Source organism: Epinephelus fuscoguttatus, linkage group LG21 (genome assembly GCF_011397635.1).
Source record: "Epinephelus fuscoguttatus linkage group LG21, E.fuscoguttatus.final_Chr_v1".
NCBI lineage: Eukaryota > Metazoa > Chordata > Actinopteri > Perciformes > Serranidae > Epinephelus > Epinephelus fuscoguttatus.
The window spans coordinates 11,822,745-11,845,986 of record NC_064772.1 but is presented as its reverse complement, the minus strand read 5'-3'; the positions used below and the strand labels follow the sequence as shown (position 1 = coordinate 11,845,986).

Here is a 23,242-nt window from a genome sequence, read left to right as displayed (position 1 = left end):
AAGTCTCGTTCTGTACAGACTGTGAACATTCAAACATTCAAGACAGAAATCCTTGAATCCTTAAAACATCATGAAATGCATTCTTTAATTAGCTGTAAACCCACTTACAATATCAACAAAGCATGATTTGATTTTTTAACTTGCAGTATTCCTCCTTTAGTTTCAGGTTCAACAGATGAAATGAGCAGCAAATGCAAAATCAAACAACTAAAATTATTCACTAACATTCATGTGTCATGTGACCAGGACAGCAGATCAGTTGCTCAAAAGGAAGTGCCCTTCACAAACAAACATCAGAAATAATACATTTGCAGAAAGGTACTTGTGGGTGATTTGAAAACAGGATTGTAGTTATATATCAGTGCTTTAGTCTCCTCGTCCTCGGATTCAAATCTGTGAAAGTTCTTCCTGGCTGTAAGGAAAGAAAACAGCAACATTTACACGTCACAAAACCTCTATCATGCAGTTACTACGTAATTAAAGAACCAGAAATAATTCTACATCATACCTTCATTGACAAAGAATTCAGCCATGTAGAAGGCGGTCCTGACTGCTGCTAGAGAGTGTGGGACGTAAGGCTTCCCCCATTCAAATGCATTTTTCTCTGGATGCCACTGTGCCCCATAAATTGGGTAATCATATGCTGCAGAGAGGCGAGGGAAGAGGAAGCACTCATTAAAAAAGTTCCCTGCAGTGTTATTCTGCTGTAAACTTGTACCAATAAGGTGATGCTGCATCGTAACTACCTTCCACCGTGGACACAAACTCTGTTTTCCCATCCGTGTTTGTGGAGAGCACTTTGTAAAAGTTTTTCAGCTCCTCATTTGTGTTATGAGTCTGAAAGAAAGAAACAAGGTAAGTCGCAATGCACCTAATTAACCTACACCCTGCTTTCTGTGTTCTTAGAAAAATGACTGTTGTGCTCAAGGGAGGAAACGAGGCTCATATTTCACCACAAACCAGTAATACTGTTGTACTCTAGAAGTGCTGAGGCTCCAGCACTGCATTCATGTTATCATTTTCTCATCATAGAGGTAATGAATGACATACCAGCACTGTCACACTCCACTTGTGAGCGTTTGCTGTCAGCGGCTCAGAGGCCAATTCTTCCATGAGCTCAGGTGGGAAGCCTTCAAACATCCTGCTGTCTTTGGCCTCTAAAAACGGGTCATAACATTTTTTTAGGTATCATTAATAACAAACAAATACACATATTTTCATCAGACATTTAAAGCTGGGGTAGGCCTCACCCTCCTCCTACAGCTTTCCTCTCTCTGTTCTATGTCCCTCGCACAAGTAACCCAGTATTTCCCATGCATGGATTTATTTAATCTTTCCACTGCAGAGCTGCTCTCAGCACATTTGCTCAGCCCCTCCTTGCCCTGCTCTCTGGCTCTGTTTATAAGATCACAAATGAGACAGCAATTAGCTTGGTAGCCACCCCACAGCTTCTCCACCTGAGTCCCTGCTGCTGGGGACTGTTTTGTCAGGAGGAGAGTGGGTATCTTCTCTAGAGACAGACCTTCAGTCAGCGGCTGCAGCGGCTCAAATTCCACCAGTGTTAACCCTGTAGCGGACTTATAGACAGCGCCAGCACCAGGTCTAACGTGTGTAATGGCAGCAACAAAAAGTTTCCTGATCCAGTGTGGAGTCTGGGCTGTCCAGTCCCCTAGACCTAGAGTTTGCACCGATTGGATTTGAATTACTGTAGCCGCTGACTCGAGGTCAGTCTCCAGAGCTGCTGCCCACTCTTTCAACAGCACGGTTTTCAGTAGCGGCGGGGAGTGAGGCAAAGGACACGCTGTGATTTGAGACTCTAGCTAACATTACCTACATAAATGTTAACATTAAGCCGCAGCCAAGAGACTCTAGCTCTCTGGTTAACAAAAACTAGTAGCAACATTTTCTCTCTATTTCGGAAATGATTTGCCAATATTGATACTTTTTTTTTTTGGTAACTGTCAAAGTCTCTTCTAGACTCTCTGTCTGATAAATCTTTTTGTCCCTTTTTTGGGTTGCTTTGCAGTGTAGACAATTGTTGCACATGCTTTTATTTACTGTTGAAGGTTTTTTTGGGGGGGTCCAAGGACAGAGGAATGTTGTATGCTGTAAAGCTTCTGAGGAAATTTGTGATTTTGGGCTTTATAAAATCAAAGTGAATTGGAATAGCAACATCCTCTGCACAATCCTTTACCATTCGATCAGGCTTTTACCAAAGGGACGTGCATCTGCATTTGTAGAGCAGCCAATAGGAACACCATCTCCCTGAAATGAGCTGTGATTGGCCAAAGTCTCCTGTCACGGGTTAGATTTTCTAAACCTGACAACAGAGCTAAGAGGAGGTGCAGAAGTCTAGTGTTCTCTCAGTCCACTTATATTACAATATGCTGAAAGATTATCGTGAGATTTTTTCCCAATTACGCCACAACAAATCTGCCTAGCACAGCTTTAGAGCAGTTAATGTAAGAAAAGTCCCTTGTTGTCCTGTAAAATATATATATATTTCATGAAAGTTCATACATACATGTTCAGGTCATGGATAATGTCCTAAACCTAAAATAGCTATATGAAACAAATACTTTCAGTCATTTCAACAAAACTGAACTATTCTTAACAATTAGCACTTCGCTCACTGCAGAAAAACAATCTCAATAACTCTATATCTCTCATATCAAGTCAGGACTTAAAACTGGATTTTCAGAGCTAACTATCTTAACATTAAGACTTCTCCCAGTGATGGGTAATCGGTGGTTCATCTATTAAGACAAAGCCATACCATCAGTGAAGACCAGCGGTAATGGCACATCACTCGTGTTGGTACGTGAGAGTACGTTCTTTCCACTCGTCAAACAGGCCAGCTGCTCATATCCAAGACACGTGCCCCACACAGGGAAATAGTCGCCGTTCTTGTTTGCCTGAAACATCACATACCGTCTGCAGCATAATTCCACATCAACACACAAACGTCATTATTAATCTTTTACACTTTTACCTCAATAGCAAGCTCATAAAAGACTTTCGCAGCTCTCTGATAACCTGATGACATGATGCTGGCAGATCCGCCCGGGTAAAAGATCCTGTTAACAAAGACATGAAACACAAGAGTCTCAACTCGCAGAGAAACAAAATGTTCTGTATCTCTTTCTGCAAAGATACAAACAGGGTGGTGGGCAAAATAATAGAAAGCATTCAGAGAGGCCTTTAGAGGTGTTAATTGAACTAAATTAAACATGTGTTGAGGTTTATGTTGTAACGTCAGTCGCTTTGTGAGTTTACCACTTGCCACAAGAGATTAAATTTTTCAGCTGGTGCTATTTATCTTTTTTGTATAGCTATAAGTCGCCTCATGTTGTCTCAATGTGTCATACCAGTATTGTTATATATTGAAAAAATTATTACAATTTTAAATATGCTGGAAAGGATGGATTGATTTCATTAGCCCACATAGATCAGACTTCAGGTTATAATGGAACATCATTTGTAATGTAACCCCCATGTTTGTTTTTTTCTATGCTACACACCCCCCTTTTATTTATTTATTTACTTTACCTCAATTTTTAATTCTTTTACTTTCTTTTCTGTTTGTCCAATTTGTACTGTTTCAATTGTTAAAAAAGTGTACAAAGTATAATCACTCTGTATATGTTGACTTTAAACATAATAAAAAGATAATTTAAAAGAAAAAAGAAGAAAAAATTATTATATCTTACCTTTATATTTTTAACCTGTTTCTTTATAAACTACAATCTCCCTATTTATCTGCCATTATAATTAAGAGTTACAGTGGTTTCTACTGGTGCATCAGTCATAAACATAGCAGAATATGTAACGTGTAAAGTGTAAGTCCTGATGATATGTGCAAAACATGGTCAAATTGCAGTGGGTAAACACATACTTTGTCAGATACTTGCTTCATAACAATCTTTCCCAAAACAGGCTGCAGTGTAACTACCCGAGGCATATGCACCCTTAATTTATGTCCTCTAAAAGTGTTTGTTTTTGCCACTGACAGGCTCTGATTGTTATTCTAAGTGTCTGACAATATTGTGGAAAGGATACCTACAGAGACAGACCTTTCTTTTGAAGAGTAAGATCTTTGTTTAGCGAGAAACAGCCCTAAAATGACTATCGCTGAAGCCAGCAGACTTTATTTGAATAAACAGTCATTTTATCATCATAAAACGCTTCATAATGTTCCCAGCACCAAGAATGAATTGTTGTTAATCTATTCTTATAAACAAGTCAACAGTACTCTGGAATGCTCTGCTTAAAGTTATTGTCTAATGACAAAATTACTTTTAAAAAGCTCCCAAAGAAATAGCTTGCCATATAATAAGATACCCACGTAGCCATATTTTAATGTACCTATGTTCTTTCCTATTTGTTATATTTATATCTTCATTCTTTCACAAATATATCTGTTCAGTCAGCTTGTCTTATTATCACCAATTATCCCTTTATGTCTGTAGGCATCATTTTTTTCTGTTGCTATGTTTAATTACAGTTTAGTCTAAGTCCTAATTTCTTCACTTGGATATACAAGTCTAGCATTCTGATTGCTTTTATATCTTAATTTGTTGATAGCTTTACTTGATGTGTGTACTGTCTTTCCATGTGCAAGACCCAAGGAAGACTAGAGGCACTTTCATTCTTGAATAAACAATAAACAATTAACTGCACTTAAAGTTGACAAAAACAAAACAAAACTCACAAAAGCCATAATGGTCCATCTTCCCTCTGTTGCAACAACTACTCGTTTGGTTAAAATAAACCCTTAATTCACATAGTTAAAAAGAGGGTTGGCTCTATAAGCCCTAAAATTACTGTTTATCTAAATGGAGTCAGTCGAGTTTGCCGATACCGAATTTGGGACTCTTTCTGGTTGAACAAAAAGGATGTTAGTTGTCAGACACTTAGAATTAAGATCTGAGGCTGTCAGTTGCAAAAAAGCACTTTTAGTGGATGTAAATTGAAGTTCCACATGCCAAACACATAAAGCTCAACTGAATTTCTCTGTAGGGTCCTTTCAATAATGGAGTATGACACTCCTAATAACAATTAAGCCTGTCAGTGGCAAAAACAAGCTTAAAGTGCTTGTTTTTGCAGCTGAAGTTCAACAAAAGTAATGCATGTGAAATAACGGTGGCACCTGCCCCGAGTGATCACATTGCAACCTGTACTGCAATCTGCAGCCCTATTGCTCAATACCAGACAAGATTCAAAAACAGCTGTTACTCACTTAGACACAAAAACATGGGGAAATGGGGTCATGGTTAAAAATGACTGAAGTTAGCCTGTAAAAATTGACATTACATTGAACGCAATCTCAGCAAAAAACTGAATATTCTGAATTTCTGATATTTGGTCCACCCCTGTACATAAAGCTGATTGTCCTAAATGTTATTTTTTGGTCAAAAACCACTTATAATTAACCAAAAATACATATTCCTTCTTAATTGTATATTAAATTTCCTAGCATAAAGGCTTTGATTGATACTATATTACAACACATTTACCCGTTAATGGAGTTGAAGAGTTTCTTATAGTACTCTGGTGGCTGGTTAATCCTGTAGAAATTAAAAAAAAAAAAAAAAAAAAAAAAAAAAAAGGGAAGGGGTTAAAGGTTTCAGTTTGAGCACACTGGCGTTGCTAAAGCTGTCATGTACTGCAGAAGTGACAGTCAGTAACATGTTAGGTAATAACTCACATGACAGGTACAACTCTTGCTCCTGCTGACTCCAGAGTCTTCACATAGGACGCAGCGATGTAAGAGGTTTCATTTCCTTTTGGGTATTTAACTTCTTGAGCCAGGACACCTTTTAAGACAAAAACACAACCAGTTTAAACACGTATAGGTAGCTACGACACTTCTGTTAGCATGCTGTCACTTTACAAACTAAACAACAACAACAACAACAACAACAATAAACATTAAGTTGACGCAGTTAGCTGGAAGCTGTAACAGTTAAATGAAAATGGAAGTTAATTTAGCTTAATTTAATGCTGCCGTCAATAATGTGTTTATAAACTTACCAATAATTGGTCGGTTGTTTTGTTTGGCTGGAGAATACAGCGGTAGACATGGGAGAGAAATGAAAAACAAGGACAAGATTATTATTCTAAAAGTAAAACATAAGGCAGGACGTTTGAGAGTCGCCATTTGGCCCAAGATAATGTTGTTGTCACTGCACTTCCGGGCTGCGTCCTTCAGAATAAAAGCATCATGTTTCACCTCAAATGACCTTGTTTACTGGCTTTGTTTTTCACGAATAAACAAACAAATAAATGACCAGCAAGTTGCAAATATATTTTTTCATCATATATATATTATATTATTATTCCAATCAATTTATTAAACATTTTACATTTAAATTGTAAAATGCCATCACTCCAACACAGTACTACGTGAGAATATTTTTAAAAAGCTGTATTTTAGTAATACAGAAACATTTTGGGATGGTAAGTAATGTTATGTCGAATAAGATATAGTTTTACATTTTAACTTTTAAGCTGTTTTACCTTTATTTTGAAATCTACACCCTGAAACGGAAGTAATTTCCTGGACAATGACGTAAAATATATTTATTATTTTCTGGGAAAAGGAAGCTTTGCAGTAAATATTATTAACAGTATAACAAGCTTAAAAACAATTAAAACTTAATTTGTTTGATAGATTGAATCAGAGATTTAAGTATGTTTTTTTTTATAAACTTAATCCAGCTAATTTTGGGGGAATAAAGTGATCATGCGTTATAGCCAGATTCATAAGCTTATATTCAATGTTTACATTTGACATTTAAATGAGATGCTTTAAATAATCAACTGTAGGAACATGATTATTGCACTTAGCTACAAGATACAACTACAGCTGAAACATTTCAAGGCACAAAATGCATCTTCATTACAAACAGAAAATGAAATGCCCCTATTTGTTACTTAATAAACTCCTTCCACTGTTTTGGCACTGACAAAACAATTATATTGGCCAGTGATACTCAACCTGCAGCTAGAGGGCCAAATTTGGCCTGGGATAGGGTGCTGGGTAGCCCAGTGAATCTTTTCATTTGTTATTTTTTATTCACATTGAAAATAAATATAGTAAATAAGTTTGTTTTTTTTTTTAAAAAAGCATCAAAATAGAGCTTGTTTATTAATAAAAATTAATAAATAATAAAATACCAAGGGAGGATCCCCTGGACCCCTGACAAAGCTAAGCTGTACATGTCCTCAAATCCTAGAAAAATCCCTGCCCATACTTGACCTGTACAGTACACTTGTGACTGGATTTGCCTCCTTGTGAAGAGTGGTGGGGAGGGCAAACGTAGAAAAGTTTAAAACAGGCAATTCAATCATTATACATATTAACAAATATTATTATTGTTTGTTTATTAACTGGCCCCTGGTCTCCAGTCATTTTGCAAAAGAGGTCCCCGAGCGAAACAAGTTGAGTATCTCTGATAAAGGCTAACCACTTAAGTTTACTTTAATTATAATTTTTAACCTTTAAACCTTAAAAAAACAAGTATTCAGCACTTTGTTTCCCTTTTATTCATTTGGCTGATCGTACCTCTGGTCAAGACATCACATCCCGTCTGATTACTGACTGTGAGGCGACTTATGTTCACACCAGCAGAGGCCAGCTCATTACGTAACTGGCCAATAACGACCTCAGTCAACACCCGAGTGCGAGCTAGGATCCAGGCGAAATCAATGTGGAAGAGGCCTAAGTAGTCAGAGCAAGAGTACACCAGAGAGTATGTTTCGTAGTCTGTAGAGAGCACCCAGTAGGGATCATCTGGAAGACCTGGACACAGACATGGATAGTATAAAATTGAATAGTGTGAAGTATTCTGTACTGCATTAAAATAAACGTACAAGCTCAATTTTCTAAAAGAAAAAAAAAATAGGGTGAGTTCAGGTAAAGTGGGACAGATAATCATTGCTGTTAATGCTACAACACTTCTTGCCACTAAACAATGGTTTGGATTGGTCCGACTTAATCAGAGTGGGCCTGGTCTGTCTTCACAAGAAGTCTGTGTAGTGTGAGCGCATGCTAAGGCCAGCTGCATATGGCATCCTATTTCTCAATAATAAGAGAGTATATGCAGGAGTATACCCACCTCTTTTTCTGGCCATTTATAGTAAACCCACCCATCATTCCAAAAGTTACCAAAATATACAGGAGAGTATATCCACTTCCTCCTCTGTAACCCTCTTGTCTAACTAATAGTACGCCCATCTCATCAAGTACCACTACACTACTGGATCAGGCCAAACGGCAGCCACCGAGGCTGAAAAATGAAGCCATTGCAGAAGTGCCAAAAATTGCAGTTCATCAAATGGCCACTTGAGGCTGGCTCCAGAGGTGAGTCAATCCCCATAGACTCCTACGTTAAAATGCTATGATATAATATCAGCATGCCTATACATCAAACCCCACAGCTGATCCCTGCCACAACCCCCCTACCTTCCACCCAGCATTGTAGTCTATAAACTACAGTCAGATACAGACATCAGCCTAAATCTAGATGATCTTACTGTTATGTAGGCAGGTCCATAATTTAGGCTAGGTTGAACAACTTTTAAAACTAGTGTTTTCCTTCCCATAATTCTTGGCAACACATTCTCACTCCGACCTCATCACATATCAACGTTTGGTCGTGGGCTTTCCACGTCTAGTTATGGCGTGCGAGGTACTCTGGGTGGGTTGGTTGTTGATGTTCTGGGATGCCGAGTCATCTGCCTGTTACATGAATGCTCTGTTTTCAAAATACACTTCTGTTTTCACCAGAAATGTGAATTGATGTTTTTTCCCCTCAACAACAGACGCAAGTTATTATGCTTAGCAAACACACACATGTGGTTGGGTTTAGGGAAAAGGAACAGGGTTTGCTTTACAATTTCATGGAAAGCGAACACCGACCTCCTGACATGGCTGAGTGCCAAAACATTTTTAAATGAACAACCCTCTCTCTACATTGAATAGCATGGTTGGTATCTATCAAAATAAAAGGTTTTATATTTACTAAGTGGCAAAGAAGCTTTTTAATCCATGAATGACTGACCCACTTCACCAAACAAGCTGTGCCACATAACCTGAACATGCTGTCTGAGTGAGAGAGGGGGTCAATGTGTGTTTGAAGGTGTGTGTCTTCTAAAAAAAAAATTCATTTCATTCCAACAGAAAAATGTTAAGAAGGCCTGATATGATTTATAGAAACAGCACTGGAGTGAGTTCAAAGTGTTTTGTAAGCCTGCTGAGGGATACACGGAAAAGAGTCACACATTACCTGAATTCACTCTCCAGGCTTTATACACACACACACACACACACACACGCTATAATTACCTTTAAAGAAGTTGACACCCAGAATAGCAGGTTGAGATGAGTTCTTAACTTTAGCGATACCCTTAACTGAATTCATCTTTCTATTAGATCTGCACACAGGAGAAGAGGGGGAGGAAAAGAGAGTGAACAGTACAAGAAATGCAAATCCATCCATCCATCCATCCATACTTAATCATAAGCTAAGTGAAGGGTGCATAAATGAACATATGTTGGCAAACATTGTTTTGTATGACAGCAGGGCAGTTCAGCTCTTACAGCAGCTCTTGGTTGTAAACTTTGACCGTCCCATCGGTGAGCAGTGTGTATGTAGCCTGGTTACATTTTCCTCTCTCAAACACAGCTGGGAGCTTCTCAATTTCATACCAGGTGCCCATATACTACAAAGGAGAGGAGGACAAAGGTTGTTAACCAGCAGCTGTCAAATGAAGTCCTGTTCATATCAACAAAATACACTTAAAAATAGGCGTCAATGGCAACACAGCAAAAATGACCAGCATAATCAATAAACATGACAAAAGTCATCAGTATTTTACCCTCGTAACGTCAAAGTCCTCTTGAACAGATGGCCGGGGACATTTGCCAGGGTGGTAAGACTGACTGTGAGCTGCCGCAGCAGTCAGGAGGAGAACAAACAGGACCTTTGCAGAAAAGTTACAATAATTAATGTGGTTGAACTGGTTCCTGTCTGCTATAAAATCAAAGGAGGAGTGTAAGAGTAAGACACACAGTGCCAGTAGACTGACACAGATAATACCTTTTGTATATTACAAAAGTGTCATTGAATGAAAACATGCCCACAGTACCTTCATGTCCAAGTGTCCCAAAAACTCTCCAAAGACGTTCCGATGTAAAGACCTTCAAAACGACCTCTGTGCTGTCAAAGCGAAGTGAGAGCACATGGCTAGGGTCCCCTAACTCTGAGCTGTTGGCTGTTTTGCTCTTTCCATGTCGGACCTTTGGAATGAAAATGTGTTTAAAGAGCAATATTTGTTTACAAAACCTTTAACCTACAGAGCAAGATCGGGTTATCTAAGCTTCACACTCAGGACAATGACTCTCTAAAGGTATACCATAGAATCTATATATGCACCTTGCTCCTTCACAGATAAAAGCAGCTAAAGTGTACAGCAGGTACAATGGATTCAAGCTGTTGTCCACTTATACTGTATGTAAGTAAGTATCAAAGCCTCCATAGTAAAAAGCAACCCCTCCTTTTTTGTTCCTCTAAAAGGCTCCTTGTATTTTGCTGGAATATTGAAGCAGACAGAATGAAAGAATAAATATGACTATTTTTATCATTGTGTCTCTCTTTATGGTGCTGACAGATTCAAACTAGAGCCCAGCTGGTAGGTTTACATGGCCTATATTTTTGGCCAATTTTAGCTCATCACAGATATATTGGTATGGGTGTATGTTGGCCTGTAACTGTCACAGAATTGCAGTAGAGAAAATACCAAAATATAGGTCTGAGGCAATTTGGAAACAGTGCTATAACATGTCTTCCAGACTTTTCAACTGTATAATGTCCTGCCCAGAACATACAGTATCTCGGACATGATTCTTATGACCAAGTGAGTATCATAATCTGGTTTTTGTGCCTCTCTATGCCAGCTGTAAACTAATACAGTCTGAGGCATTTGAGTTATTTTGTGAACTGAATTAAGAATCAACAAGAAGAGGTTATGAAAAGAGAAAACTTTATTCAACAAAGCACCAATATTTATACAAAAACATGTGCTCTCACTTTTCCCCATGGAATTTCTTTTTTTCTGGTCTTCTTTTTCAGCATGAAAATTATTTAGCTTTTTCCAATTAAATCTCGGTGGAAATTCGTTTTGACTGTTGTCAATATTTTCCAGAAATTAAAACAAAAAGTACAAAAAAAAAAAAAAAAGTGAGAAAAAAAACATTTGACAAACAACAAAACGATAAATTACATTCTTAAATTTACTCATCTGATTTCATGTTATGTGCTGTGACGGTATAAATAAATCATTGAATTTAAATTAAATAGCCTATTGAGAGAAAGAGCTGCTAAGATGTGAGATCACCAAGATGTATGAAAAAGCTACGACACAAACAACACATTCAAGGATGAAAATGTTGAACTAGAAAATATATTTTTTTAAAAATAAAGTACAGTGCATCAAAAATGACTTTGGTGGCAACACTGGTCGTCTGGACTTCCCACTGTTGGACAAGGGACTCTGTAAGCTATAGGAAGACATTTCTTACCCTTAAAACATGTCTACAGAAACGTTTAAAACCCTCCATGACAACCTGTAAACAAGGCAGTGAAAGTAGCTTTGTGCTTCCGTCACAAAAGTCTTTGGAAATCTATCATTTGTAAAAACTGCCAGCCGCTGCATTTTCAGTCTCCTGAACAACAAAGAGACCAACTTAAAAAAAGAGACGTCTTATCCTCAACACACCTGGGTGACTGTAGGGAAAAAGCCTTTGTATATCTTGTTTGATTCTTGTAAAGTGAAACAGATGTGTCTAGTTGCAAATGAGTCCACTTTGCCTGAATAAAGGTTAAAGGTGCTGCGTGTATCATTTTTAAAACTAAGAAAGCATTACCACATTTCTATCTGAGATATTAGCATGAATATTGTCTCAGCCTCCATCAGCCTCTGTGTTGCATTTTACATTATGTGCCAACAGGGTGAACATGAGGGGAAATATTTCTTACAATGTTGATGGGGCGTTACTTTAAAAGTGCTGTACATAACATTCAGAGCATTAATACAGCTGCAAACATCTATTTGCTATGTAAAGATATAGTGAAGTAATGGCGTCCTGAGCAGCGAATGAAGTCATGCTTCCTCTGTGTGTGTTGTAATCTGAGCTTCTCTGTTTTTTGTTGTTGTAGTCTGTTGTAGTCATATCCCACTGGCTAGCCAAATTGCCACAGCTATGTGCTGCACTCACGAGGTGGTTAATGCTGAGAACAGCATTGTTGCGGGAGTGTAATGCCCAATCTTTCACTTCCTCCTTACCTTAGCACCATTAGCTCTGTCAGCACTGTTGCCATTGTTTAGGCTGTTTGCACTGTTAGCAACGTTAGCTGCTAGCCACCTGCTCAGCCACCTCCATGTTGAGAGCCAAGTGCAGACAATCCCAGCTCAGACTCCAGCTCTTTTTAGTCTCAAATTAGGACTGCAAACAATCCAAAAAATGATCTCTGTCAGCACATGCTGTTAGCACAGTTAGCTGCTAGCTGCAAATTCAGCCACCTCCATGTTGAGAGCCGAATGCAGACAATTCCAGCTCAGACTCTGAATTATAGATATGCTCTGACTGTTGTACACAGCTCCTTTAAGACACAAAATGGATTGCAAACAACCCCCAAAATAATTCCAGTTCCATAGTGTAGCATCAACTTCATGTTAGCTTGCCTTCCCAGATTATGTCTTGGCTGTTGTTAAGAGTTTGTTACTGCCTCTTAACAATCTTCTCTCTCCTTCAACAACATAAAGTGATGTCAGCAGAGAAAGGAGAGAAAAAAGTATGAACATCCCCTTTGTGAAAAAAAGTGTTAAATATTATCCTCTGTTTTAAAAAGCACAAAATGCTACACATAGCACCACAGATGTGCTGAAATCGACGTCCTTCTCTTTGAAAGACACTCAAATCTTTTTCCCCGAGTGTTGAACGTTTGCGCTGGCTGGGATGGGTTCCTTGGTTGAGTGGTACAGGGGCGAGGGGGTTAAAAGTTTTTGTGGGTCTCGATGCAAAGAACAATGTACTGGTTGGAGCAGCTCCGCGTCTGCTGGCCCAGGAGCAGACCTGAGGTCAGGCTCGACGACTGGCCCATGAGAGACATGTGGTCCGCTCGCCACGTCTCACAGTGTTTGTCCATCACTCGGAGGCCCCTGCTGGTGGAGCCATGCCAGATACTCTTCTGAGGCCTGACGGGTAGATGACAGAATATATCAACATGGCAGAAAATATAAAAAATAATAAAAACAGACATAAAGAAACAAGCAGGGAGTCAATCAAGTGTACTGACCAGAAGGGGTCAGCTAAAACATCCCTGCCGTCAAAGGAGTAGATGGGTATCCTGGCATCCAGTGGCCCCCCGTCACCATTGAAAATTGACCGCCAGTTCCTAAACATCACGTCTCCCTAAAAGAACACAAGTAGTGAGTGAGATGTTTGTCGAGGGGTCCTGTGTGATAAAAGTTTAGTGCAAGAAGTTGTTGACAATAAAACTAGAATTACTGCCTTGTTTATGTGCTGAACCAAGCTGCAGTTACAGTTTACATCCATGTCTGTCCAGACTCATATGTAGCCATGACAGCTGACAATGCTTCAAATGTGGATGTTGCTGCAAAGAAGCTACAAATTCTAAAACACGGCTGCTTTACACACATCCCCCCCCCTCCCAGTAACACAGATCTATACAATCACCACAGTTGAAGGTGGACACCCAAGATTAGTGCCACCAATTCAGTTTATGACCAAATGCTTCTCCTTCTGTTCCTGAGATATCATGGTGACTACTGGCTAGGTAAGGGTTTTTGCAGAACATTATGAATTCACGGTGAAGTTGACCTTTGACCTTATAGAAATACAATGCCATCATTTCATCATTTTATCCTATTAGGCATTTGAGTGATATTTTGTCATAATTATATTTCATATGCAGAATTGTCTGCAGACGGACTTAAAGTTCCACTCATTAGTTCCTCTAGGCCTTTTCAAAGCACGGTTGCTGGAATTTTGTATGCAATCATCTATATGCCAATGTCAGGGTGTATTTTAGCTGGTCGTTCTAATAATTTATAGTTGCCCCTGTTTTTCTTATTTCTGTGGTTCACTTATAGCATATATCAACATATGTTTTAGCTTTTCTATGTAGTAATCTCATTTTGTAATTTTAATTGCTTGTTTTAGAGCTGCATATTTTTTATTTTGAATTTTTGTTCTGTGTTGGCTGTCTGTAACTTTATATTGCTGACTGACTTGGCCAAACCCTTCTGAAAAATAAGATTTTAATCACAAGGTATTTCTGGTTAACTAAAGGTTAAATAAAAATAAATATATGACTGACTTTGACCTTTAATCATCAAACTCTAAAAGTCCAAGTGGATGTTTGTGCAAACTTTGAAGAAATTCCCTCAATGTGTTCTTGAAATATCATGTGCACGAGAATAAGACAGACCAGGACACAGTCACCTTGATCTTTGACCTCTGGCCACCAAAATTTAATTAGTTCATCCTTGAGTACAAGTAATAATAATAATAAATGTCATTTATAAAGCACTTTTCAGAACAAAGTTACAAAGTGATTTACATGGTTGATCTCACATTAGTGGTAGTTTGTGCCAAATTTGGGGAAATTTACTTGAGGTGTTATTGAGATATCACGCTCACAACAATTAGAGAGACGAGTTCATAGTGACCTTGACCTTTAACCACTAAAATACAGCTAGAATCTATCAGCTCATCATTGAGCCCAAGGGGATGTTTGTGCCAAATTTGAAAAATTCCCTGAAGGCATTCTTGAGATATTGCTTCCACGAGAATGGGACAGACAATCTGAAAACATAATGCCTTCAGCCAAAGCTACTGTAGGTATGGAGATAGTTTTTTTTTTTTTAAAAAAAAAAAAAAAAAAAAAAAGCAGAAGAGCACGCTCACCCTGAGGTTGGTAACTGGCAGAGTTTCTCGGAAACCAGGGTAGACCACATGGACCAGGTCTTGCCTGTGGGAGGAAATGAAGGCGCGGTAGTTTGGAGTCAAACCCATCGCCTTGGCTTGTTCATAACACATCCGATCGGCTATGTCGAGTCCCATCATATCGCCTGAGTGGGGCTGGTTCAAGGCCACCAGGTTGAGCTGGAGGGAGAGGAAACAACATTAAGGTGTTAGTCCATTGCAGGATATGAAGAGAGTCTTGTATATACGCTTGAATCACGCCCGCAAGAGTTAGTCTGAACTAAAAACCAACATTCTGCACATTGTGAATTTTCATGCACTTGGACCAAAGACTACGAAAATCAAACAAATTTGGTAATTAGTCATTAGGAGTCAAATTAAAACAACTATGCTGTGAAAACTATATAAAAGTATGCATTCCTCATAAAAGCAAACAATAATAACAATAAACTTAATTTATATGCACCTTTCAAAACACAGTTAGAAAGCTCTTTACAACAAAACTGAACACATGTAAAACACAAATGAGAATGACACAAACTAAAAGCCGAAATGCACAATGAAAGAGTAAAAATGACCTAAAATATCATCAAGGGAAAATTTAATAAAATACCAAAGTGAATGATAGAAAGCAAGGAGGGCAAACAATTAAGAGTAAATGAGAAATTAAAATCAAAACCAGAATTACTGCCCGTTAGATGGGTGCCTCCGCGCACTAGTCAAGTTTCTCAGAGTTTGCATCCATGTCTGTAAAACCATGGATGCTCCTCAGCCGATGTCCCCAAAGATCTATTCAATCACCACAGTTTCAAGGTGGGCGCACCAGATGAGTGTCACCGATTAAGTATCTGACCAAATGTCTGCCCTTCTGTTCCTGAGATATGACATTGACTAATGGCTAGAAAAGGGATTTATGCAGAACATTATGTCACAGTGAAGTTGACCTTGGACCTTTTGGATTTAAAATGTCATTATTTCATTATTATATTCCATTAGACATTTGTATGAAAATTTCATCATAATTAGCGTATGAATTCTTGAGTTATGGCTGAAAACATATTTTGAGGTCACACTGATCTTGACCTTTCACCACAAAATTCTAATCAGTTTGACCTTCAGTTCAAGTGGACGTTTGTGTCCAATTTAAAGAAATTCCTTTAAGGTGTTCTTGAGATGTTGCGTTCACGAGAATGAGATATGTGCAACGTCACAAAGACCTTGACCTTTGACTAACAAAATCTAACCAATTAATTAATAAACCAGAGGACGCTGAAGCATAAAGATCACAACAATAAACAGCAGCTCAGATAAAATCAGGACATGCTTGCCAATATAAGTACATTTTAGAAGAAGCAAGACACTGACTCAGAATGTAGCAGAATATTCATCATTCCAGCATCAACAGTCAAATTAAGCCACTTACATTATTCAAAATCACACAGTCTTACTGACACTCACCCTTTCGTTTACTGAACGTATTCTTTCCATCGTGTCTCCTCTTATCTGGTATGCAGCTCGAGGCTAAATGAATAGTTGAAAAAATGTTACATTGATAAATAATGCATATAAAGTACAACATTTCACAGTAGCACTTTTTTACTGGGCATAAAGCCAAAACAATAAACCATGAGTACCTCATCTTGTGGAATAATGTTATTGGAGAGGTAGATCAGACTGCCAAGCTGTGGAGAGACAAACAGAAAAATCAAAACTGTAAATCAGATGCAATATGTTGTGTTATCTGAGCTCATGTCTTTTATTACATGTGTTGGTTAAACTACAAAAAAGCCTGAAATGTCAAAAACATCCAAACAACCAAGTAGACAGGTTTGTCTACTATATTGTAAAAAATACATGTTGCTGATTTTTATCAGTTCAAGAGCATTTTATCGAATACCGCTGTTGATTAAACATTGATCATCTTCTCAAACAGAGAAACTTTTCGGCCTTCAACCAGTAGGGATGCTGGAGAGCTGATTCACAGCCAGTGAATGAGCCACAAATATCAGTATATATATATATATATATATATATGCAGCACTCGGTCCTGAAAGGACGTGTTTTCCACTGAGTAGATTTAGACAGGTTTCAAAGGCAAACCAGGAAACTCACTCAATGCTTCACTGACCATGAAAACGTCCAAGTAATAAACAGAAAAGCAATTAAACTGCTGTTACACCGTTTTATTTGCTACATTAGTCAAGCCGTGACCTACATGCATATCATTTTAAAAGGGGGCAGCTCTGGGGCATGTTTCGAGCTACTGAATGCTGCAGCTTCATTTTTCAGGTCATTCTGACATTAATGTGCATGAGATGCTTCTAAATAATGTTTAGTATCAATATCACTGCATCACCCCCTGCACCCCTCATGGCAACAACACTCCCTGACGGCAGTGCCCCCCCAGCAGGACAATGTGCAATGCCACAATGTAACAGCTCAGGAACAGCCAGAGGAACGTGAAAAAAACCCTCAAGGCGTCAACCTGGCCTCCAATTTCCCCTGATCCAAATCTGATTGAGCATCCTTGGGATGTGCTGGTACCCCAGAGGTACTCCCGGTCCACAATAAGGCTATCTTGGATTGGACTTGGCTCTGATCTGTCAAGGCATGGACACAGGACCTCTGGGATTTTCCTGTGGAGTCTGGCAATACGGCATTGGCAAATCCTTTGAGTCCTGTGGTTGCAAGGTGCTGCACCAACACATCCCAAGGATGCTTGATCAGATCTGGATATGGGGAATTAGGAGGCCATGTCGACGCCTTGAGCTCTTTGTCACGTTCCTCTGGCCTTTCCTGAGCAGCTTTTGCAGTGTGGCATGGTGCATTTCCCTGCAGGGTGGGTACAGCCACTGGAGAGTGCTGTTGCCATAAAGGGACATACATGGTCTGCAACAGTGTTTCGTGGGTGGTGCGTGTCAGGTGGCATCCACATGAATTCCAGGACCCAAGGTTTCCTGGAGATCATTGCATTGTAACAAGATGATCAATATCAATCACTTCTCCTGTCAGTGGTTTAAATGTGTTAAAGGTGTTTTTAAGACTAGCCCAAGTCAGTACCTGTATCTCTTTCCATCCCTGGGAGACCTTGAGGAAGAGACTTCCTGTTGCTGTGACGTACATCAGAGTTCCCTCTGCATCCCTGACTGTGTGCTGCATCATACTCTCACGGCTTGCAAATGTTTTCAGCTGAGAAACAAATAAAGAGAAGAAAAACTGAACTTCTTCCTAGAAACACTGTGTATAATCATGCAAACGTTCGTAGCATGCTGGTGTATCATTTATATGCAGTTCAACATGTCGAGATGGAACAAGTTCTCTTACAGATGCTGCGTTACCCGAAGGTCCAGGAGGTCCAGCTGGTCCAGGAGGTCCAGGGGGGCCAGCAATGGTCAAAGCTGCCATAAAAATTGTCACACCTTTCACATTAGCACATTACAACTGGTTGTTTGATCTCATCAGCCACAAGAACATATAAGTCTATTTCTATACAGGATAAACTGTTGCTGTATTTGTATGGCATGACTTGTACCTGAGCCATATCTTGAGGGTGACCCAGAGGGACCTGGAGGCCCTGGTGGTCCAGGAGGGCCAACAGGTCCTGGTCTGCCATAGCCTGGGATACCCGGTGAACCTGGCACCCCGGGGTGGCCTTGTGGACCAAGCACTGACTCTCCTTTAGGTCCCTGAAATGTGTCAAGAGCAAGTTATCGATTGCTTTGGTACATTATTTGTAACAAAGATAACACGGTGTGTATCCATGGAATCATGACTCACCACAGGTCCTGGTCTCCCAGGGATACCTGGTCGCCCTGGCAACCCTGCCTCCCCCTTGTCTCCTTTCTCTCCTTTAAAGCCCTGGTCACCTCTGGACCCCTGTCATTACACGCACAGGCAAAGACACACAAAACATACAAGACTTGAAAGGTGAGTCTGATGGCACAACACGTCCCCAAATTAAATAAAAAAAAAATAATAATAATAAAATAAAAAAAAACAAAACACTTCCATATGAAACTTACCCAGCCACCCCTGGGAAGGTATGTATCTAGAACAGAGAAAAAAGATGAGGGAGTTATAACCAATATTAACGTAAAAAAGTTTTCACAGGACAGTTATTAAATACAAATAAAAAAAAAATACAGGAAATTTTGGGGAAGTTCAGAGAAAATACGAAACAAAATAACCTTAAGATAAAATCTTCTTTTCCTTAATATTTTTATTTTCATTTTTCCTAATAAGACATCTGCCATGCATGGAAATAAACCAAACTTTGCCCACAGCTCCAGTTCTAGGCCAAACTTTCTCAACTAAAATTAGGGGCTAATAGTCATGATGGTGGCGCAACAGCAACCCTCTAAAGTTTAAAAAAAACATTGAAAAGCCAAAACAAATAGGTATAAATCCTACTTCTTTGCAACTTTCATCAAAATGTAGCTGCAATTGAGCAGAAATGTTCAGATGCTTTAAGCTGCAGGAATTACGGAGTCCATCACTACATTCACTAAATTGACACCAGACTGTCCTTCACAAATGATCCACCACACAGTGCATGTTTTGGTGTAAACAGTGCTGTCAACAGCGACCACAAATTCTTGCTCAATAAATCTCCAACACACATGAAAAAAGCAAAAACATTTTTTGATGGCATGGTAGAGGTTTATCCTCATGTCAACTGTTGCAGTCAATGGAAATAAGAGCATCTTTATACGTCATTTGACGCTCATGGTGCAATCAGTCTTGATGAAAAGAGATTACAGACATCTCCATGTTGTCCAGATGAAGTAAAAGATTCTCATAATTTGGTTTTAATAATTGATTTTTTTTCTACACTAGTTTGAAATATGCCTGTACATGCAACCCCGGTGACTGTCAGTCACAGTGTGAAACCGTCAATGGTTTCCCACTTGGCAGGTGCCTGAGGTTGTGAGTTTGAGCCCTTGGTGATGCATAATAAACAAGCTAATGGCTACTCTAACATATACTTTGTGCATAAGAAACACATGGCTGAGATATTTTTAATTTATGAAATTTTAATTAGTCATGGTCCGAGCAATTCTGCTGACAGACCCTCCTGTATTTTTCATTTGTCTTCCTCCTCTTCTATTTTTTCATCTTCCTCTCCCTTCACTCTGCTATGATTATGGAATATTTTTTCTTTGTGATGGTATTTAAATGCATTTACATTTTTTATTTTTTAATGTTGATACACTGGACAGCTGTCATATGCGTTTACTCACTTGGTGGCGCCGGCAATCCAGGAAGGCCTCTCTCTCCCTTCTCTCCTTTTAGTCCTGTCTGACAGTTACCTAAGAGACAAAACTTAAGTTAACTGCTTGTCCTTACTTTGATAAAAATAGCTAAAACAGACATCACACTTTCTAATTCATGGCAAACAACAGAGATGAGCCAACCTACCGACTGCAATGGTTCCATTGGGATTAAGCTGAAAAAATGGAGCACAAGCATATTAACAGCAGTCATTGGTGACTGAGTTTAGAAATCATACATAAATATCAGGGTAATTATCCAAGAAAGATAAACTGTCAAATTATATTCCATTATCACACATTAAATCACCCAATCTGTAATGTTAATTCATGATCAACATGCAAATGACTCATGCAGATTTTCTGTGGATGTGATTTCAGCTCTACCTGGTTTCTGTATTGGCAATGAGCCTTTGCCTTTCCACCCTCGGCATGCAGCTTGCAGGAATATTTTAGAGCCATTGTCGTACAGTTCTGAGTGATGAAAGGTTTGGTAGTACCAGTGTTAAACGGAGCAACATGCACGTTATGTGTACACAGGGGGAACAGAGTAGAGATGTGTAACAGAGACAGATAAAGAAAGGGAGTTTGTGATTAGGAGAAACTGTATGAATGGGTCAGCAGACAGTGAATTACTGTAGACACATAAATTAAATTATGAGACGGCACAGGCAACTTGAGGTTTAATAAAGACAGACAGACAATTAGATTATTATGAATCTTATTTTAAACCTTCAGGCCACCATTAGTAAAATTAATATACGATTTAGAATATAAACAGAGCAGGAGGATGACAGGTTATATAGAATTTTAATTGCCCTCAGAAATGAATAAGTGTTCATAAAAAAAATCTCTATCACAGGCCGTAATAAAAGCATTCATAAAGACGAGTTTTATCAGCCATATATGATTGCAAAGATGGAGACTTACAGCCATTTTGCAGTGGGGTCTGGGAGGGATGGGGAACACAGTCTTCAGTAACAAAAGAGAGGACAGTGACCATGTAAATAAAATACATGTGGTGATAAAGCAGAATTGAATCAGATCTGTGTGAAAATTAATGTGTGTGTGCTTACTCCTTTCGGGCAGTTGAATATTCCTGGGCGGCCTGGCAAACCAGGAGGGCCAGGAGGTCCCTAAAAAGAGGAAGAAGAAGAGACAAAAAAGAAACACAGACAGAAGAAAGAAAGTGAAAAGGGTGAGCTTTTTCAACTATTTAAGGCAAACATCAACTAAAACATAAAGCAATCAGAAATCATATTCTACTGCTCAGTCACTGTGCGTTTCATTTGCAGATTCTGAACCAGGTTTCTGTCTTAATCCAGTTTAGTTGTGTGTGACTCACCGGCAGGCCTGCAGAGTCCCCTCTCTCTCCTTTAGGTCCCATCAGGCCTGGACGACCCTACACACACAGACATCAACCAAAAGATATATCAACAACAGTGTGGCAAGTTAGATGGATTAAACTTTAATGATTCCCACATGGAAATCTGGGAAATTGGGTTTTTGTTGACTTGAACTGAGTTAATGTGTGATTAAATTAAACATAAAGCCTATCAAACAGCAGCTGTATCAAACTTAAACTCTAAAGATCAGTTAGCAAAGGGAAGTGTAAGTGGTAAATGTATAGTGAGTTCATGGTGCTTACAGGTCTTCCTGGAAAACCAAACTCTCCTTTAGGTCCTGGTGGTCCAATAGGCCCCTGTTGGGAACAAAACAAATCCTCAGACCCTTTTTTTTTAACCAAAATGATCACCTATATGAAGGTTTTTAACACACTGCTAAAGACAGACGATAGACTCCTTTTCCTGTTGCACGCAGCTGTGCACTAGACGAGCGTCTTTCTGTTTCTCGTTATTATTAGTGTGTCAAGTCCAATGCTATACACGCGTCATAAAACAGTTAAGTGAACCAAATAGGCATATATGTGACTGGAGCAGCTACGTGACGCGCCCTCTAGCTACATGCCTCCCCCATTATTCCTACGCATCAGTCCACAATCAGCCCTCTTCACTCCTTGGTGCTAAAGGGGAAGCCCTGAAGAAAAAACTAAGTTAGCATATAGCTAGCTATTAAGTATTAGGTAAGGTAGTCTGTTTTATCAGACTGTGGTGGCGAGTGCCCTGTTTTATGTTGCAGTCAGCTCAGTGCTGGGCAGGAGACTGGACTCACTGGGAGCTGTGGCGGAGGAGTGCTACAAGCCTATTCCATGCTATCCTTTGTTTTTAACTGTCTTATTTATGCATATTTATTTATTGTCTGTAATTGCTGTATTGGATATATATGTGAGCTACTGGACACCCGAATTTCCCGAGGGGATGAATAAAGTATCCTCTATTCTATTCTAATATTATATTCTATTAAAAGAGAGGCAATTAAGGTTAGGATAATGGTAAGGGTTACATCTCATTACTTATAAGGTGAGTCACATCTTCATAAATAATGAAATATAATGTGAATTACTGCTCCGTTTGGCCTCATATTTTATCACTACAGTGTCACTTTGTAGCAGGGTTCAGGTAACCATCGCATTGGTGGGTTAGTCTTGTCCTGGTGTTAAGCATGGTTTGTAGAAGTGTGTCATGTATGCTACAAACAGAGTGTGTTCCCAGCATGTCTCTAGTAAGCAGTGAAAAACAGCATGGAGGCCAGTGAAATGTACTTATTCAGTCTTCCTTTAAAACTCGTTGCCAGCTAATTTGGATCAATGTGTGAGTGCTGCTTGGAAGAAGACAGGCGGAAGTTGTAGCAGCACATCATTGCATTGTGCTGGAAAATTTGTATGTCTACCCAGGTATCACGTTTTCATCACTGCCAATCAGCGCTGGAGCCTATAAATACCCATGATTGCTGTAAAGTCATGAATCATGGGAACAGACACAGATTGTAACCTTTCCCATTAAATGCAAAAGCCAGGTGTCAGTGGGTGTAAGTGTTTTTTTTTGTCCAGTGGGAAAGG

General features: G+C 39.2%; 2 protein-coding genes across 3 annotated transcripts in view; both read right to left on the bottom strand.

Annotated features, from left to right (window-relative positions):
• Positions 1-52: 52 nt before the first annotated feature.
• Positions 53-10,297, bottom strand: LOC125882066 (gamma-glutamyl hydrolase-like). The gene is made up of 14 exons (XM_049565704.1): positions 10,153-10,297; positions 9,883-9,987; positions 9,605-9,726; positions 9,350-9,438; positions 7,568-7,804; positions 6,034-6,060; positions 5,708-5,816; positions 5,517-5,567; positions 2,993-3,077; positions 2,777-2,915; positions 1,051-1,157; positions 747-837; positions 509-643; positions 53-412 (listed from the first exon to the last, which is right to left on the bottom strand). The coding sequence occupies exons 1-14, from the start codon at positions 10,156-10,158 to the stop codon at positions 294-296; spliced, it is 1,422 nt and encodes a 473-aa protein (XP_049421661.1). The 5' UTR covers positions 10,159-10,297; the 3' UTR covers positions 53-293.
• Positions 10,298-11,066: 769 nt separating this feature from the next.
• The window catches only part of LOC125882059 (collagen alpha-1(XVIII) chain-like), a 94,277-nt gene continuing 82,101 nt past the window's right edge, over positions 11,067-23,242 (bottom strand). The window contains exons 29-45 of one of the 2 annotated variants that reach the window (XM_049565688.1): positions 21,932-21,985; positions 21,629-21,685; positions 21,360-21,419; positions 21,214-21,255; positions 20,671-20,757; positions 20,432-20,459; positions 20,254-20,322; positions 19,036-19,061; positions 18,791-18,889; positions 18,546-18,699; positions 18,338-18,411; positions 18,074-18,202; positions 16,648-16,695; positions 16,472-16,534; positions 14,996-15,193; positions 13,362-13,477; positions 11,067-13,260 (exon numbers count right to left, since the gene is read on the bottom strand). In XM_049565688.1, the coding sequence (XP_049421645.1) occupies positions 13,059-13,260; positions 13,362-13,477; positions 14,996-15,193; positions 16,472-16,534; positions 16,648-16,695; positions 18,074-18,202; positions 18,338-18,411; positions 18,546-18,699; positions 18,791-18,889; positions 19,036-19,061; positions 20,254-20,322; positions 20,432-20,459; positions 20,671-20,757; positions 21,214-21,255; positions 21,360-21,419; positions 21,629-21,685; positions 21,932-21,985 (1,506 nt within the window). In that variant the 3' untranslated portion in view covers positions 11,067-13,058. The remainder of the gene's footprint in view (positions 13,261-13,361; positions 13,478-14,995; positions 15,194-16,471; positions 16,535-16,647; positions 16,696-18,073; positions 18,203-18,337; positions 18,412-18,545; positions 18,700-18,790; positions 18,890-19,035; positions 19,062-20,253; positions 20,323-20,431; positions 20,460-20,670; positions 20,758-21,213; positions 21,256-21,359; positions 21,420-21,628; positions 21,686-21,931; positions 21,986-23,242) is intronic. The other variant, XM_049565689.1, reaches the window with a different exon arrangement.

Coding starts and splice junctions, on each gene's coding strand:
- LOC125882066 (XM_049565704.1), bottom strand. Junction 9,727..9,882: donor AGGACTTTGACGTTACGAGG/GTAAAATACTGA, acceptor TCTCCTTTGTAG/TATATGGGCACCTGGTATGA. Junction 838..1,050: donor AGTGGAGTGTGACAGTGCTG/GTATGTCATTCA, acceptor TCTTTCTTTCAG/ACTCATAACACAAATGAGGA.